The following is an 18,576-nucleotide window of genomic DNA, read 5'->3' as shown; positions in this document are numbered from 1 at the left end:
GTTAGTGACTGATACCTGTAGTGGGGACGCAGGTAGATTAGTGTGGATTATAATGACGTGGGAGCGCAATAGTTTAAAGGGACGACTGGGAAGCGCAAGTTTCAGAGGGGAGTAGTTAGCTGAGATGATGCCGTGCGTGTGAGGATTGAACAGGTGAGAATGGAACAGGCGTGATTGCACAGGTGTGCAACTGAACAGGGGTGTGGAGCAGTGTATGAGTGAGTGATGGTGATGTGTGTTGCGTTGACCAACTGGTCCAGAAAGAGGAGGAGGGTGCAGGTGGCACCAGGTGAGATTGCACAGGTGTGCAACGACAGGTGAATGGAGGACAGGTGTATGGAATAAATGGTATGGAGTATTGGAATGGATGGTCGTGGAGTGAGTATGGCGGAAATTGTGGAGTGGAGTGGATGGTGCGAAGGTGTGAATGTGGGAAGAGTGGACCCCCCCATCACGGATACCCGGGGCGGGTAGTGTAAGAGTTAGGTAGAGGGTACAGGTAAATTGTGGTTGGATATTGGCATCTGTGGTGCGGTTGGAAGAATGATGTTTGGATGGGTGCATTAGTGTTGTGGAAATGGCTGGGCGTGTAGCCTGTTAGTGTGTGTAGTTGGTTTGGGCACTCCACCACTGTAAGGATGTCGGCCAGGTGAGGCCGCAGGTGGGCTCTGGGAGCCGGTAGTAGTTGTTGTGGATGGGGCCCGAGGATCCGGAGGACGGACCCGGGTAGCCCAGTGCCAGAGGGCACCATGGGGTGACAGAGCCAGGAGAGGGGCTGCCCCCAGTTAGATAGGTTAGGGTGAGGAGCTAGGTAAGCTCGGGTGGCAACTACAGTGGTGGAGGTGTGCAGGTGGGTAGACCTGTTGGGGGAGCTACACGTCGCGGCCCAGAAATTGTGCGAGGGCACCGGGAGATGAATCGGGGGAGTGAGACCCCAAATTGAAAAGCACCACAGTTTGGCCAATGGGAATTGGTTTTTAGAACCCATAGTGTAAGAGGGCCAATGGTTTGGCCGGAGAAAGACCCCGGGTAGTGTAAAGTGTGTTAAAGTCATTTAGAGGATAGTTAGGATGAAGGATCTCCTCGCACCATCTGCACCCACTCACCGGAGGTGACAGGAACTCCACACCATGCCATGTTTTATTATTTTTTATTGTGCAAATGTTTGGAATGTGAGACGCATCATGACGTGGGTGTGACATTGTGCTTTGATGTTCCATCTCTGCCTCCTTATGAGGATTGATGATGAATTGATGATGGCAAATTTTTGAAGTAGAGGGATTGTGGTGACGAATTTGATATAGGGGAAATATGGGGAAGACGTGACAGTAGTGACGAATTGGTAATGTGTAGGTTTTGTACATATGGGGTAAGGGCAAGGGTGGGCTAGGTAACAGGGGGGTGACGTACGGTAGGGACGAGCTTTCTCACTTCGCCCTCCGTACGCATTTCGCCTTGCATTGCCTTTTTGATGTGTACCCTTGAGACCTTACCCCTCGCTCATCTGTCTTGTCCCCCCTTTTGTCTCCCACATGAGGACCTGAGCGCCGTTGGGCGCCGAGGGGAGCGTGCGTGGGTCGGCCATTGTGCGCCCGAAATTCCCAGAACCCGCTGTCTGCATCGATGCACCACATTATGGACCACATGTCAGTGGCCGAGCACCACTTATGGACCCCATGGGTTGGGGCATGGCCCCTCTGCTGGAACCGGCCATGAGGGCCCGAAATCTTGCTGGCGGACCTTGGCCACAGGGCACCGATGCCCCACAGGTGAACCACACTAGTCGGCCCTGTGGGCCATAAATAAAATAAATAAAATGGACACGTTTGGGCAAGCTTTATTGCAAATAGGCCGCCAGTAAGCAAAGCAAATGAAAATGACAACAACTGGAAGAAATAATGATAACCAGCAGAGGGAGCCGAAGAGCAAGAGACACCTGCAGGGTTGGGTTTGTTGGTTTTATTTTATTCATTGAACAATGGGGACTGCACCGATTGGTGCTTGGGTGTGTATTGGTGCGTTTTTGGGTGCTTTAATGGTGCATTGATGCAGAGCAGACTGTCCTCCCCCCAGAAAGAACAATTACAGGTCCTGGGTTAGTTTTGTAAATAAAATTAGCGTCAGTGTAAATAATGCTCCCCACCGTCAGTGTATAGTTTGAAGACCATTCCGCAATTCGGTTAACTGTGGGCGTAAGTCTGTTAGGCAGGGTGCAATGGAGCAGCGGGACACATTTATTTATGTTTTAAAACTGTCGCACTCAGGGTCAGGTTAAAAGTAGAGGGAACTACACCTACATGCCACACTAAGGTAAAAGTAATAGGCCCGGGACGTGCCTAAGGGGAGGAGGGTGCAGTGTTGTGAATATGAGAATGTTTTTTTATTTTGTTGTGGTGGTAAAATGTTGTAAAAGGTTGTTGTAAAAGGTTGTTGTAAATATCACCCCTCCCCCCTCCGTTGTGGTTGTATAAAGGTCAAAGGGCGTTCCCGTAGTTAGTCCATAAAAAAACATACATGCAGGACACGATATATCTTTTCTTTTGATAGTTATCTCTTATTCTGTGTTTTAGGATAAGGCTGTGTCTCCCATTAATTAAAAGTACTCCATTGCACCAGTGAAAGAGAATAGATCCCCTTTCATTCCCATCCCCAAAAATCCCCATTTCCTTCACATCCCCCTTTCGTGATTGCCGACCCTCGATTGCCATATTACATCCCCTCTCGTCATTGCTGAGCCCTCGATTCCCAATCACCTCCCCTCCAATAACCGCCATTGACCACGAGGCTCGAGTCAGGGAAGAAAGGCGTGTCTCCACCTCGTCAGAGGAGGGGAGGGGCGCGCCCGCCCGTCGTCGTCCGGGGCGGAGCCCGAGGGTCGTGCGACCAGCCAGGGCCGAGGTGAGCGCCCCGATGGGCGTGTCCAAAGCGCCGGGGGCGTGATCGCTGGGGGCGCTATAAAAAGGGCGCAACCGGAAGTGGTTGAGGAGGAGAAGAAGAAAGAGAGATGCACTCTGGGTTGGTCGGAGAAAGAGAGAGAGAGGAGGAGTTGGTCGCACCGAGAAAGAGAGAGAGAAGAGTTGGTCTGAGTCGGTTGCAAAAGGAGGGTCAGTGGTCACAGTTGGTTGCGGTGGTGAGGAGTCGGTGGTGAAAAGCGAGTGAGACAAGTCCTGGGAACGCAGCGGACGGAGGCCGCAGCCGCAAGACCACCCAACCGCCAAAGGGGGCCTGAACGGCGGTTTGGAGCAGGGCCAAAGAGGAACGGCGGCTGCTGAACGCGCCGGTTGTGCTGCGGGACCCCCCTTGGACCTCTCCCTCTCCCTCCAGCCATCCACCTTCTGCCATTCCTGGCATCCCCCGCGTGAGTCAGCGTTCTGTTTGTTCTGTCCTGGGATAAGTTAAGCCTGTAGGTAAGCTAAATTTGCACTGTGTCACCTGCGTCTTATGTGTTGTAAATAAAACTTGATTGCTCCTTTTTGCTTGTGTGTGTAAATAATAAAACCCATTACTCGTCTGTACGTCTTCTCGTTTTATTCCTTTTCCTCTTTGCATTCGTCGTTTTTGTCTTTTCCCCTCATTGAGCAGCTGCGGTGCGATCCGGCCAAAGTCTGGGTGAATCGGGTGAGTTTTGTTGGGTCGCGGTTTTACACCACCGCTCGGTCTATAACATCTTAACCGCGATCCGTAACAATATATATATATATATATATATATATATATATATATATATATATATATATATATATTCATACATATACATATACGTATACTTCTGATTACAAACACACCGATGCATTTGTTTGTTTAATCGACTTGGTCTTTGGCTCATCCTGCTTGTTTGTGACGGTTTCAGTCTAGGGGATGGGGAGGAGGAACTCTTTGAGATACAGTTTGGCCACGGTTGTACAACTGCTAAGGGTTCAGTATCACGCGGACACTGCATGATTGCTTGGCCAGATTATAAGATCTGTCCCATGTTTGCCCCGGTGCATCACTCGCTCAGCACAGAGATTCCAATCGACACGGTAACACAACGTTGGGTGTGGGACTCGACTGGGATTATCTGCAGTGGGGTGGCTGGTGTGGTTGTTACGTGACTCACCAGAATCAAACGAGGCAACCGGTCGATGGGCTGTTTCAATAGTTTAGCAATTGGATACTATAAAGAAAAAGGGCCAAGTAATGATTTAGATCAACAAGATAGTCTTGCTTCGTAAGATATATTACTAAAAGGAGACGTGTGTGTGTGTGTGTGTGTGTGTGTTTTTTGGGTTGGTATCTCCATTTGCGGGTTTCAGGAGGTGGAACGGAGTCTTCCCAGGACCCAAAGTATACACATCCTCTTCGGTAAGGGATCACGATTCATGGACCAAACTGTTCAATTTTTGCAGAGTTTTGTTCCGAGGGCTCTTTTCAGGATCGTCACCGAACCTCGGATTGCTTCCATTTGCAATTAATTTGTGGTAATATTCCTGGGGATGGTTTTTTAAATCTCAGTAAAGTTCTTCTTCATCTTTCCTGTTGCTCCAATTATCACTGGTACAATTTTGATGCTCTTCAGCTTCCAATATCTTTTGACCTCATTTTTGACTTCCTGGTATTTGGTCATTTTCTTGATTTCTGTGTTGTTTAGGCCAAAATCGCTGGGTGCTGATATCTCAATCATCAATTCTGTCTTTTCCTTTTTGTTCCTGAGTAAAATGTCCGGACGCATTGCTTTGTTTTCTATTTTCACACTTGATGGAATCATCAGGTTGTGCATGAGCATGACATCCTCATTTTCAATGATTTCCCTTGGTTTGGCTTTCCAAGAGTTTTCTGGTACTGGGATGTTTAAATTTTTGCAGATATGCCAATGAATCACTGTGCATACTTTGTTGTGTTGTTGTGTGTAAAGTTGTTCTGATAGTTCTTTGCATCCCGAGAGCAGGTGACTAGTACTTTCTGTTTCTGTCTTGCAGAATCTACACTTGGCCGTCTGGCTCAGTCCCGCCATCTTTTTAAATCCATTGGTGTCGTGTTTTTGATCTTGGGCATTTATTAGTATTCGTTCTCTGCCCCAGTTGAGCTGACCTCTTCTTCGCCATTCCAGTGATCCTTCTTTGTCTTCACACCGGTTTTTTGGAAATTCTTTGCAAGGTGAGTTATGGATACTTTTTCAGGTTTGTCTTGTTCATGTTTGTTTACAAATTGCATCCGATAGTCTGTTGAGCATTTCCCAAACTCGGCTAATCCTACACTCGTCGCTCTGTGCACCGGGTTGAGTTCCATCAGGCCACCCCCTCCCTCTCGTCTTGGCAGGTACATTCTCGGGATGCACAGGTTTTTGTAAAACATTTTGTGGATGGTACCAAGTTTTCTTGTTTTGATGTCTAACTTGTTGATTTCTGATTGGGGCCCAGTTTATTATTCCACAGCTATATTGGAACACTGGTACTGCGAGCTGGTTTATGGGTTTGATTTTGTTTCTTGGGGAGAGGTATGTTTTCGGGATGAGCTTCGTTCTACATAGATATTCCTTGGCATTGTTTTGCGCATTTGTTTGAGACATATTTGGTGGCCCTCTTCTACTCTGAGGTATTTGTATGATGCTTCTTTTTCTAACTTCTGTATTGTTGTTTCAAGGTCAATTTTCACTTCTGCCAACAAAGGTAGATTGAGGTTGTGTTTTCACCTCTGTCTGTCTGTCTGTTTGTCTGTCCATTTGTCTGTCCGTTTGTAAACAAGATATCTCAAAAAGTTGTGGATGGATTCAGACGAAATTTGGCAGAGAGGTAGCATATGTGACAAGGACGAAATGATTAGATTTTGGTGAAGATCCAGATTCGGGTCCAGCTACTAGAATTGTAAAAGTGATTTTAAAACACCACACAAACTACAAACACATCCTCGAGAGGGTCTGCTATCTCTGATTGCTCTTTCTTGTTTCTATTTTTAGTTTGTTTTCAGCACCCAAATACTTTCGGTCTTTGTCTACGATTTTGTATTTGTTTTTTATTCTTTGGATTCTCTTTTTTAGTTGTATGTGTGTGTATAGTGTGTATGCATGCACGTGTGTCACTTCATTCTGAATGGTTCGGTGCTGGTGCACCATTCTGAATGGTGCTGTCGTATATTAATAAAAATGGTGCCGCTATTTTAAATTGGGTCGCCACGTCAAACTCCAAGATGGCCACCACCATATATATGTCTGAACCTTGAGTGAAATATCTTGGAAAATAAGCAAAGTACCAACTTCTAATCTGGTGTTTGGGTGTATCTAAGCACAAGGAAGAAAGCTATTGAAAATTGGGTCGCCACGTCAAAATCCAAGATGGCCGCCTCCATGTATGTCTGAACCTTGTGAGCAAAATATCATATCATAGCATGTTTTCTGCGTCTTCCACTTTGTCAACTCACATCACTTCACCGACGGGGGACCTAGGCGTAACGCTTGTTTAAATTGAAGTACAGTACTGCAAAACTGGAGAAAAAAAACCCAGTAGACGCTGCTTAATAAAAACACTTTGGAAACTGGGGCTATCTGGTCTTATTTACCGATGGGGTTATAAACCGGCAGTTTGCAGATTAGGCAACACAGCGAGGCTTGTGCACTTTTTCAGTTAACTATGTACATATGTAGTTCAAAAACTTGATTGTTTTTTTTTCACATTTTTGTTATTTCAGGACATTAAAAACCGAACACAGATTGTACAATACGTATGGCCTAATTATTAATGAACTGTCGAATGACTACCTAAACCACGGGCTGTGCCCTCAACAGATCCTGGACATCACCTTGAAATTTTTCAAACCTTTCCATGTTGTCAAATCCGCACCTCTCAAGACCGATTTGCAGACGGTGAAGACAAGCCCGCATCTCAGCATTTGAAGGAGTCTTCGACTTCTTCATTATCTTCAGTGGTGTCGTCACCAGAATCCTGGCCCGATGCATTTATATCGTTGATTTCTGATACAATTCCTTTCAAGACCGCTTCATCTGCCTCTCCGTAGTCTCCAAGCGTCATCAGAATTTCATCGGCAATGGCAACCCAAGCTTGCGTTGACCAACAAAGCAAAAAAATAACCGAAAACGGGATTTTTCATGATCGAAATGATTAGCCATGAAACAAAATAAAAAAGTATTACGACAGGTGATGTTTGTTCTACAGTCTTCAGGTACATACTTCAATTTAAATGAAATAGAGTTTATAAGAGTTGTATAAATAAATTAATTCCGGTTTTACCACCATTTTCCGCAGTGTCTATTACATCACCCTGTCTGCCACATTACATGAGGTATTCGTGCCTGTCGTATGTGTCCATTATGACGTCCTTAAAAACAGCACATTTCCTGTTTGCAATGATTTTCAATTTTGTTTCACTGTATGGAAAAACGAAACACTCGTCTTCTTATTCAAGTTCCGATTAGCGTTCAAAATATAACATTCAATTTAAATAAATTGTTCCTCGATCATAAACTGAAAAGACAGACAGACGGACGCGAACCAATTGTTTAACCCCGCTTTTTGCTTCGGCTGCACGGGGTAATAATCGATTTGCTTGGAACAACAGTTTTTGTCGGCTTAAACATAAAGATTCCTGTTTTAAAAGCCACTGTTTGTGCGATTGAGGAAGAGTAAGTGGGAATGGGAGATTAATGTTACGGTTCCAACGGTAACATTTATTTATTATTCTACAACAGCTGGAACCCTCCAGGACACGGCAGGAGCACACAAAATTACATGTAGTAATATTTCTCAAAGCAATATAAAAATATATAAAAGTACACGGATGAAGCACACAAAACAACAACCACAGCAACGACAAGAATTCTGCATTATAAATGTTCCCTTTTCGCTATTTCACTTCATTTTACATCCAAATTGCCACTCACGCATGGATAGACGTGCAATGTGCTTGTGAAGTGCGACATGCTGCCTTTTGATTAAATCCATCGGTGAAACTACAGGTAGGCATTGCTGGCATTACTAAAGAAATTACTAAGTAATTGCAATGACCAAAAAAATGGTTTGGACTCTTAAAAATGTGTTTTAACTTTAAAAAAAAAAAAAAAAAAAAAAAATTGCCCCGAGTTGGCTGACGTCATATCTTGAGGTTTAGTTCAGACCTCTGCTGAATCCAAAATCTGGGAAATATCACGGACGTGGACCATCGAGTTAGAAGGGCTGGGTCGGGTTTCAGAGCAATCGCTTGGTAAATAGGGGACGAGTAGGGATGCGAAGTTTCAGGGGATAATCCTCCCCTACCCCCGAAAAATTCTCGCCATAACCTTAGCCGAACGTCAGTCTTGCCCAGCCGGTTCGTGAAAGACTTGGGCCGAGCTGTGGCCGTTTTGGTAGACTGGACTGGTAAACTGGACTGGCAAAAGTTAAACTCGGGCGCCAAATCAATCGGCTTCAAACAAAGCGACACCCGAAGACCATTAATTATATATGCAATGCAGTCTTGAAGCAGTGAAGATCACCTTTCCCTGTACCTGCAGCGTCTTGCAGCCCAGAATAATCAACAGTATCAAGGTAGTTCGGCCAATGGTTAAATTTGGTCACCTTTTGGTCGATGCGATGGATAATGATCTTTGCCTCGTCTGCGAGTTCTTCTTCATTGGTGGGCCGAACGCGCAATGCCACCTGCGTGCACGTGCCAGTCACACGAGTTAGTGATATATCGCTTCACCTGCTCGTTCTTGCATTCTTTAACTGCTCTTCAGCACATTACGGGTTCAGTCACACCGTGAGTTGGTGTTCCTTGGTGTCCACGTTTTCCTTGACGCTCTGACAACGGGACACGTCTCTCATGGTCGCGCCTCCACTTCGCTAGGATCACCGTCCACGATTCCCAAAGGAACTCCGCAAGCGGGTAACGTCTCCCGGCCTCCAGGAGCCTGCGCCTAGGATCTGAGGACAGGACAGCACGAATAAGAGTGCGTTCGCAGTTGCACGGACTTCAGCACACAATCGCCGATGAGCAAGCTCCGCCCACTGTTTCGCGCGGCAGCTCTAATCTCCATACACACAGAAGGCCACGCCTTTAAGGGGCGGACACTTGCTGACGCACCAATGGCCGAGCAGTTTTAGCGAGGGGCGTGTGTTATCGGCGGTGAGCGCACGTCATCCGGTCTCCCAGTTGCGTAGTTACCAGGACGCGCTCTGATGCGGCTACGTTGCTGTACGTGGTGCTGGGCGGCAAAACACGGCTTTGGAATAATATAAAGCGGATCCGACTATAAGACGTAGCCGACTGATGCAGTACTGAAGGAATGGTCCACCGTGAAACACCTCCACCTGTGCACCGTGAAACACCTCCACCTGTGCACCGTGAAACACCTCCACCTGTGCACTCATGTAAAGACCAAACAAATGGATGGAACACACTAACATAATGATCCTCGAAGAAGAGAATTTCTCCCATTTATTTGCATAATGAGGAATGTCTGCAAGTGTTTGAAAAAAAAAAAACTCGAAACAAAATCGGTAAAGATCGCGCACGTCCTCAAGAGGCAAGAAACAATGGTCTTCGTTGAGCTGGGTTACCATTACCCTCTGATCGTCCGTCGCAAATGGTAACGACTTTAAAACGAACATGAATTAAACATTATTCCACTGTGACGAATGTAAATCATGTTTGTGCTTTGTGACGGTTATTTAGCCGTTTGCAGGTGCGCGATTTCAAATACTCAGGTGCAACGAACTTGTTAACACAAGAGACCGTTTAGCCCATCGTGCCTGTGCTTTATCTACATTCTACAATCTACAACTGCTGGGGAGTGCTGGGTATTTACAAAAAAACACCTTTGATGTTTCTCTTGCACTCAAACACTGCAGGGAAAAGGAAGAAACTTGCAAAATAAAAGGTATGGGGTAAATTAAATGGCACGGTGCCCAGGTATGACTCCAGGTTAACGATGGAGGATTATTGAGATATATATATATATATATATATATATATATATATATATATATATATATATATATATATATATATATATATATATATATATATACACATCACACAGGTCTCTGTACACCTGTTTATAGAATCCAGTCGTTGATCATTTTCAACATTATGGGAAGAATATCACTTTTCTATCCAAAACCTTGATTACCTTTCCATCCAAAACTTGGATCACCTTTCTATCCAAAACCTTGATTACCTTTCCATCCAAAACTTGGATCACTTTTCCATCCAAAACTTTGATCACCTTTCCATCCAAAACCACTATCACCTTTCCATCCAAAAACCTCGATCATCTTTCCCTCCAAAAACCTCGATCACCTTTTTTTTTTTTTTTTGTATACTGAATCGAGGCTCGTGAAAGAGCTAACATTTACTTCACAAACAAATCAACCAGACAAACAAAATATATAAAAAGAGGGAGCGGAAAACAAGATGGGGAGGGAAGGGGAAGCACACAAACACAACATTTGAGAGCAGGGAGATGTGTGGAAGGGAGAGGGCTTGGGGGGAGGAGGCATGGGAAGGGGGGGGGGGGGGAGGGAGAAGTATAAAACACAAGGACACCAAGGACTTCCAGGACAGAAGTTGGTATTTCAAAAAAGTGGAATTGGGGTGAAATTAGCGGGGGTAGAAAAGATCAAGGTTTTGGATGGGGGAAGATAAGAGATGGTGGTGAACAGCTGTTTTAAAGAACTGGAGGGTCGAGTGGGATTGAAGAGAGTGAGGGAGTTTGTTCCAGAGGCGGGAGAAAAGAGGAATGAAGGAGTGAAGGTGAGCAGAGAGTCTTGATTTTGGCAGTTTGACCATAAGAGGGTTGCAGGCAGATCTTGTGCGACCTGTAGGAATATTTGCGGGACAGAGCCCAGAGAGAGCTGGGGGGGGGGGGGGGGCAAGGCCAGAGAGGCCTTTACCTTTCCATCCAAAACCTTGACGACCTTTCCATCCAAAACCTCAATGACATTTCTATCCAAAACCACGAGATCACCTTTCCATCTTAAACCTCGATCACCCAGGGCACCTGGCCTCAGAAATTATGGCTCGAATCCTGAATGTGTCCAACAAGCCAGTCCACAAAAGTCTAATCTTCTCGAAAAGCATCATGAGATTTATTTATCATTCATATACAAATAAATGGTACTATATATGAAATTAAATAACACTGTCCGACCCCACAAGGTGGGAATCATTTAGGCCGTTAAAGTAGAACTAGTTTTAGTGCTTTTGTTGGAAAGGCTTAAGAGGCTTGTGCTCAGAGTGCAGGGAAGCAAAAACTATGCTGTACAATTTTTTTTTTTTGGAATGAGCCTAATTTTCACAGACTTTCATGTTGTTACACATAATTCAGTGACATTAAAAAAAAATTCATTCAGGCTCGTGGGACAAAATCTTCATTCTTCACTAATAACCCAAAAATCTGACACGAATGCAGGCCTGGGGCCTTCGAGGCCCCACATAAATGTTGTTGTACGACTGTTATATCATTATTTTCTTGATATGAGCCTCATTATTTGCTCCAATAACTTGGTTACAAATTATTCAGTGACAAAAATATGAAAATTAAAAAACTTTACACGAATACATTCGTGGGGCCTCCGAGGCCCAATGGCTGCATAGGTGTAGGATTTTTGACAGTTGTGGACATATACATTCTAAATAAAAGGATTAGTGAATCATATTTTTTGAGCAATTTCTCCTTCATGAGCCTCAACTTTTTGGAGAAAAAAAAAGTTGAAAAACCAAGAACGAATTTTTTTTTGCAAAAAAACCCCCCAAAAAACATTCATTAATTGAATGGGATTCTTCCAACTAATAGGATCAATGATCCACATTTTCTGAGCAAATACACATCAATGAGCATCGACTTGGATTGAAAAAGGATATTAAAGAAAAAAATCTATAAAAAAGAATAAAAATTAAAAACACTACACGAATACATCCGTTGGGCCTCCGATGGCCAATGGCTGCATTTATGCAGGAGTTTTGACGCCTGCATCTAAGAGTTAAAGAGAAAGCACTACCAAGACAGATAAGGAGGGGGGAGGGGGACTAAAACTCAATTTATTTTAAAGTATTTACAAAAACTATTTACAAAGAAGTATTTACAAACAAGCATTATGCTTAGGTCCTCCGTCGGGGAAGTGATGTGAGTTGACAAAGTGGAAGACGCAGAAAACATGCTATGATATGATATTTCGCTGACAAGGTTCAGACATACATGGAGGCGGCCATCTTGGATTTTGACGTGGCGACCCAATTTTCAATGGCGTTCTTCCTTATGCCTAGATACACCCACACACCAGATTAGAAGTTGGTACTTCGCTTATTTTTCAAGATATTCCGCTCACAAGGTTCAGACATACATGGCGGTGGCCATCTTGGATTTTGACGTGGCGACCCACTTTTCAATTGTGTTCTTACTTGTGCCTAGATACACCCACACACCCGATTAGAAGTTGGTACTTCGCTTATTTTTCAAGATATTCCGCTCACAAGGTTCAGACATATATATGGCGGCGGCCATCTTGGATTTTGACGTGGCGACCCAACTTTCAATAGGTTTCTTCCTTATGGCTAGATACACCCACACACCAGATTAGAAGTTGGTACTTCGCTTATTTTTCAAGATATTTCGCTCACAAGGTTCAGACATATATATGGTGGCGGCCATCTTGGATTTTGCCGTGGCGACCCAACTTTCAATAGGTTTCTTCCTTATGGCTAGATACACCCACACACCAGATTAGAAGTTGGTACTTCGCTTATTTTTCAAGATATTTCGCTCACAAGGTTCAGACATATATATGGCGGCGGCCATCTTGGATTTTGACGTGGCGACCCAACTTTCAATAGGTTTCTTCCTTATGGCTAGATACACCCACACACCAGATTAGAAGTTGGTACTTCGCTTATTTTTCAAGATATTTCGCTCACAAGGTTCAGACATATATATGGTGGCGGCCATCTTGGATTTTGCCGTGGCGACCCAATTTTCAATCGCGTTCTTCCTTGTGCCTAGATACACCCACACCCCAGATTAGAAGTTGGTACTCTCGCTTATTTTTCAAGATATTCAGCTCACAATGTTCAGACATAAATGGCGGCGGCCATCTTGGATTTTGACGTGGCGACCCAATTTTCAATACGGTTCTTCCTTATGCCTTGATACACCCACACACCAGATTAGAAGTTGGTACTTCGCTTATTTTTCAAGATATTTCGCTCACAAGGTTCAGACATATATATGGTGGTGGCCATCTTGGATTTTGATGTGGCGACCACATTTTCAATGGCGTTCTTCCTTGTGCCTAGATACACCCACACACCAGATTAGAAGTTGGTACTTCGCTTATTTTTCAAGATATTCAGCTCACAAGGTTCAGACATACATGGCGGCGGCCATCTTGGATTTTCACATGGCGACCCAATTTTCAATAGGGTTCTTCCTTATGCCGAGATACACCCACACACTAGATTAGAAGTTGGTACTTCGCTTATTTTTCAAGATATTCCGCTCGCAAGGTTCAGACATACATGGCATCAGACATACATGGCGGCGGCCATCTTGGATTTTTACGTGGGTTTCACCCACACACCAAATTCGAATGCGGTCCTTCGCGCACACACGCCCGCACGGACGGACGGACACACAGACGGAGGGGAAAACCATAGTTTTCCAACGTTTCTTCCAACGCAAAATTGACAACATCTACAACAGCTTGACCACTGCCGCACCCGCTCCCCCTCCAACCACCTGCCCCCCCTTGTCCTGCCATCCCCTGTCTCGGTTCTCCCCAATCTCCCCTACTGACCTCTCTGAACTCCTCATAGGAATGAAAACTGCCACCTGCACTCTTGACCCCATCCCCTCCAGCTTTGTCAAGGCCTCCCTCCCTGCTCTCTCTCCACTTATCATTGCAACAATAAACTCCTCCCTGTCTACAGGCATCGTCCCACCTTCCCTCAAAATTGCTGCTGTTACCCCCATTCTAAAAAAAACCTGGTCTAAACCTTGACACCCTAAACAACTTCAGACCCATCTCCAACCTACCCTTTCTGTCAAAAGTTTTTGAACGCGCTGTAGCCACTCAACTCAAACATCATCTCTTTGCCAATAACCTGTATGAAACATTCCAATCCGGATTCCGCTCCAACCACAGTACTGAAACTGCTCTCCTCAAAATCACCAACGACCTTCTCCTCTCCTCTGACGCTGGCAACCTCAACATTCTCGTCCTCCTCGATCTCAGCGCCGCCTTTGACACCATCGATCACACCATCCTCCTCACCCGACTTGAATCCACCTTTAACGTTACCGGCACTGCCCTCTCTTGGATTAAATCATACCTCTCTGACAGACGCCAGTTCATCTCCATCAATAACTGCAAATCCCCCACTGCTCCCCTCCCCCAAGGTTCAGTTCTTGGCCCCCTCCTCTTCATCCTTTACCTGTCCCCCCTCGGTCACTTAATCCGCCGTCATGGTCTCCAATTCCACTGCTTCGCCGATGACATCCAGCTTTTCATCTCCACCAAGTCCGTCTCCACCGACACCCACTCTATCCTGACAAACTGCATCACTGAAATAAAATCCTGGCTTCAAATCAACTTCCTCAAGCTTAACTGTGATAAATCTGAAATAATCATCATTGGCCCAAAAACGCTCACAAAATCCACCCATAACTTTGCCCTCAACATCGACGGTATCCCAGTATCCACCTCCCCTCACATCCGGAATCTTGGCGTCATCTTTGACCAAACCCTTTCCTTCGACAAATACACTAAACAGATCACAAAGTCAGCCTTCTTTCACCTGAAAAACATTGCCCGTCTCCGCTCATCCCTCTCCTCCACGGCTGCAGAAACCCTCATCCACGCCTTCATCACCTCCCGTCTGGACTACTGCAATAGCCTCCTCTATGGTTCACCCTCAAAAATCACCAATAAACTCCAATACATTCAGAACTCCGCTGCCCGTCTACTCACCCATTCCCGGACCCGTGACCACATCACCCCCGTCCTTTACAAGCTTCACTGGCTCCCCATCTCCCAGAGAATCCAGTACAAAATCCTCCTCTTGACATACAAAGCCCTCCATAACCTGGCCCCATCCGACCTGGCTGACCTCCTCTCCAGACACACTCCCACCTGCAACCTCCGCTCTGCTGGTACCAACCTCCTGACCCCCTCCATCCGGACCAAATTCAGATCCTGGGGGGACAGGGCCTTCTCCATCGCTGCTCCCACCCTCTGGAACTCACTACCTCACACCATCAGAGACTCCTCCTCACTCACCACATTCAAAACATCACTAAAGACCCACCTGTTCAACACTGCATTCAACATTCAACCCACAGCATTTAACCCCTGACTATCACTTCTCCTTCTCCCTCCTTTTGCTTTAAATATTTCCCTATTGATTCTTGTCTTTTTGCAATTGTTGTTTTCATGTATTGTTATGCATTATGTTTTCCACTCTGTCAAAGCGCCTTTGGGCTTCTGGAAAAGCGCTATACAAAATAAATGAATTATTATTATTATTATTATAGTCCCCCTTTCGCTCCGCGGTGCGACGGGGTCAAAAATATTATATAATCAGAGAAGTAAAAGTAAAGAGCCTTGTGGGGAAATACTACATAGTGCATCATTTATTGTCCAAATTTCTTTAAAACACCTGATGGTTCAGGAATATTGTGCCAACTTAAACTCGGAAGTGATTCGTGAACGTAATAAAGTTCTCAAGCATGCAAAACGATACTTTGATACAATGACTTCAATCTTTGCTTTTCTAGTTTTATACATTGCAAGCTTTGCAGATGCCAAAATAAAGTTAACCAGTAAATCCCGTGATCGACTCTTTCCAGTGTGACCGAAATTAAAAAAGTGTTGGGGAAAAAAATGAAGCTAGAAGTGTAAGAGTAGGTGTTTTTCCACCAGCAAAAAAACTCGTGAAGACGCGGCCATTGCAGGTACATGTGAGAGATGGTTTCTGCTCGCCTGCAGAAGCAACTTCCACTGGGAAAGTTTGTGAAGTGTCATGGCGGAGCTCCAGAACTTAGTGCCTCATGAAGCAATCTCCAACTCAGGTCCACCGACGCGGCCATTGCAAATATATGTGAGAGATGGTTTCTGCTCGCCCACAGAAGCAACTTCCATTGGGAAAGTTTATAAAGTGTCGTGGCAGAGCTCCAGAACTTGGTGCCTCACGAATCAATCTCCAACTCAGGTCCTCCAGCATCAATGGTGTTGGGTGGGGATGAAGAGATTCCCAACTTGGATGGATAGGCAAGGGATGAAGAAGAACCTCATGCCAGTAGTAGTAGTGGTAATAGTCAATAAAGTGTGCACACAGTGCGGGAGGATGCTCCTTCGCCGACTTTGCACAAAAACAAACTCCGGTGCAAAAATACTTCAAATGATCCCACTGAGCATCAAGCACAAGGAAAATGAAAAAACAATTTACATTGATCCCTTTCTCTTCCTCACTCTCAAAGATGTTCTGCAGGATGGACTATGGAGGAGAGAAATATCACAATCTTTATCATTTGTCTTCATTTTCACAGTTTACACTGAGAGACTTTGGGATGTACAGGTCAGAGTATTCTGGATGCAAGGAAAGGATCACTGGCCTGACCGGGGCGATGGCTTTGTAGAACGTGTTTATCTCCTCGGTGCTTGGAGCCGGAATAACCTTTTTCTCTTTTGGTTTTGGGATCCTTGCGAGCAGAGCGGGATCATTCTGCTGTTCCTTCGATTTCTTCATCGCCTTTGGCGAGGTAAAGTTGATTTTTTGCAGGGGGGCGTACGATATTCCAGCACGGGTCTTTGGAAACTTGCGGTAGGACGGATCCTGGAGAGCCGTCCTCTTTCCGCACAACCGCACGGCCGCCTCGAGAGCAAACATCAACGTGCCGATGTGGGAACATGACTCGTCCATCCCTTGGGCACAATCACAGTGCGTCGTCACCACCGTACCTTCCCGTTCCACAATTAGCCAGGGGTAGAAGGTAGTCTCATTTGTACTCTGTGAATCGATCACCTGGAAGAAATACAAATAGATTTGAGTTTATCACTGGTGTAGATATCACTTCAGAACATCTGATTAATCAATTATTATTCTCTCCTTTCGTATGTAGCAGATGGCTGTGGGTGGGTACATAATTTAGGCCACAACTGTGCCCTGTAGGTCAGGGCAGGAATTTGTAATTCGGACATGGTGTCGGCGATTGCTCGCCTAGTCTTCACACTGTGGGATCTTTAACGTCCACCAACTACTGCCGCCAGATGGGACACCCCGTTTAACGTTAATCTGAGGGACGGCACACAAATCGACCGCGCACTGGTGAAACATGGGAATGCCAGTTTATAGCCGACTTGGGATTCAAACCCAGGCCAAAGACCTTAGAGGTGAGTGTGTGTACCTCTAGGCCAATCTTGCAAGTTTTCTATGTTTCTCTCCACCATGTACCATCCCGCTCATTGTGTTTCGTGATGACCCTGCATCACAGATACGTCAATGCACAAAGACAGATTTGTCATTTCCAAACTGATGTGTTCGAACTGCGACATCCGCCGAAGGTCTCTGCATGATTCCACCAACAATTCCATCCTTACTGGACCTTAAGATATACTTCTCCAGTGAAAGATGTTACTTAACTTACCCTGTGCTGTCTTGAAATAAATACAAGTCAGGAGACGACGATGGTTCATGAGCGAGCGGTATTCAATGACAAAGGACGGACTATAACCGAAACAGGCCCGGACAGACCAGGCCCGGAAATGTCAAAACGAAGGTTACTGACCTTGAAATGAGATAGAAAACAAGTGAATCCTCTTGGATTGCGCTGAGGTTCGGGCATGGAATTTCTAGGAGGAAGTATAATTTGTATGCAATGAAAGTACATGTAATATGGGATCGAGTAAGATCGAGTAAGCTTCACCAGTGCGCGTGCGCGAATTTACGTCACGTCGGCAGCGAGAAGGCGTTCCCCAACACGAACCAATCAGGAACTGCCACGCCCACTTATATGATCTCAGAATTCCTGTGACAGGAATTAGCGTTACACTGGCTGGAAGTCATTCGCTAGAGGCGCTTCCTCAGCGCCAATCACCAGTGCGCGTGCGCGAATTTACGTCACGTCGGCAGCGAGAAGGCGTTCCCCAACACGAACCAATCAGGAACTGCCACGCCCACTTATATGATCTCAGAATTCCTGTGACAGGAATTAGCGTTACACTGGCTGGAAGTCAATCGCTAAAGGCGCGCCAATCACCAGTGCGCGTGCGCGAATTTACGTCACGTCGGCAGCGAGAAGGCGTTCCCCAACACGAACCAATCAGGAACTGCCACGCCCACTTATATGATCTCAGAATTCCTGTGACAGGAATTAGCGTTACACTGGCTGGAAGTCAATCGCTAAAGGCGCTTCCTCAGCGCCAATAATGTATAATCAGTTATGAGGTTAGTTAGCTACACAATACCGAAAATTAGGTGAAAAATGAAATGAAAAAAAAGAAGAAAAAAAAGAAAAGAAAAATCGAGCTCCGTGGGGCTCGACACATGACATTGGCCTCACCAAACATCGAAACCCCTGTCAGATTCCACGAAACCCCTCAGAGAAGATGT

General features: G+C 45.4%; 2 protein-coding genes across 3 annotated transcripts in view; both read right to left on the bottom strand.

Moving 5' to 3' along the window:
• The window catches only part of KIF19 (kinesin family member 19), a 109,503-nt gene extending 100,526 nt beyond the window's left edge, over positions 1-8,977 (bottom strand). Inside the window, exons 1-2 of the mRNA XM_078785972.1 lie at positions 8,730-8,977; positions 8,547-8,627 (exon numbers count right to left, since the gene is read on the bottom strand). Of these exons, the coding sequence (XP_078642098.1) occupies positions 8,547-8,627; positions 8,730-8,795 (147 nt within the window). The 5' untranslated portion in view covers positions 8,796-8,977. The remainder of the gene's footprint in view (positions 1-8,546; positions 8,628-8,729) is intronic.
• Positions 8,978-15,583: 6,606 nt separating this feature from the next.
• The window catches only part of LOC137433889 (uncharacterized), a 69,820-nt gene continuing 66,827 nt past the window's right edge, over positions 15,584-18,576 (bottom strand). For both annotated transcript variants that reach the window (XM_068126345.2, XM_068126344.2), the window contains one exon: positions 15,584-16,989. In XM_068126345.2, the coding sequence (XP_067982446.2) occupies positions 16,492-16,989 (498 nt within the window). In that variant the 3' untranslated portion in view covers positions 15,584-16,491. The remainder of the gene's footprint in view (positions 16,990-18,576) is intronic.

The sequence above is a fragment of the Myxine glutinosa genome, chromosome 10, assembly GCF_964187855.1.
Source record: "Myxine glutinosa chromosome 10, kmMyxGlut1.1, whole genome shotgun sequence".
Classification (NCBI taxonomy): domain Eukaryota; kingdom Metazoa; phylum Chordata; class Myxini; order Myxiniformes; family Myxinidae; genus Myxine; species Myxine glutinosa.
This window is presented reverse-complemented; position numbering and strand designations above follow the sequence as displayed.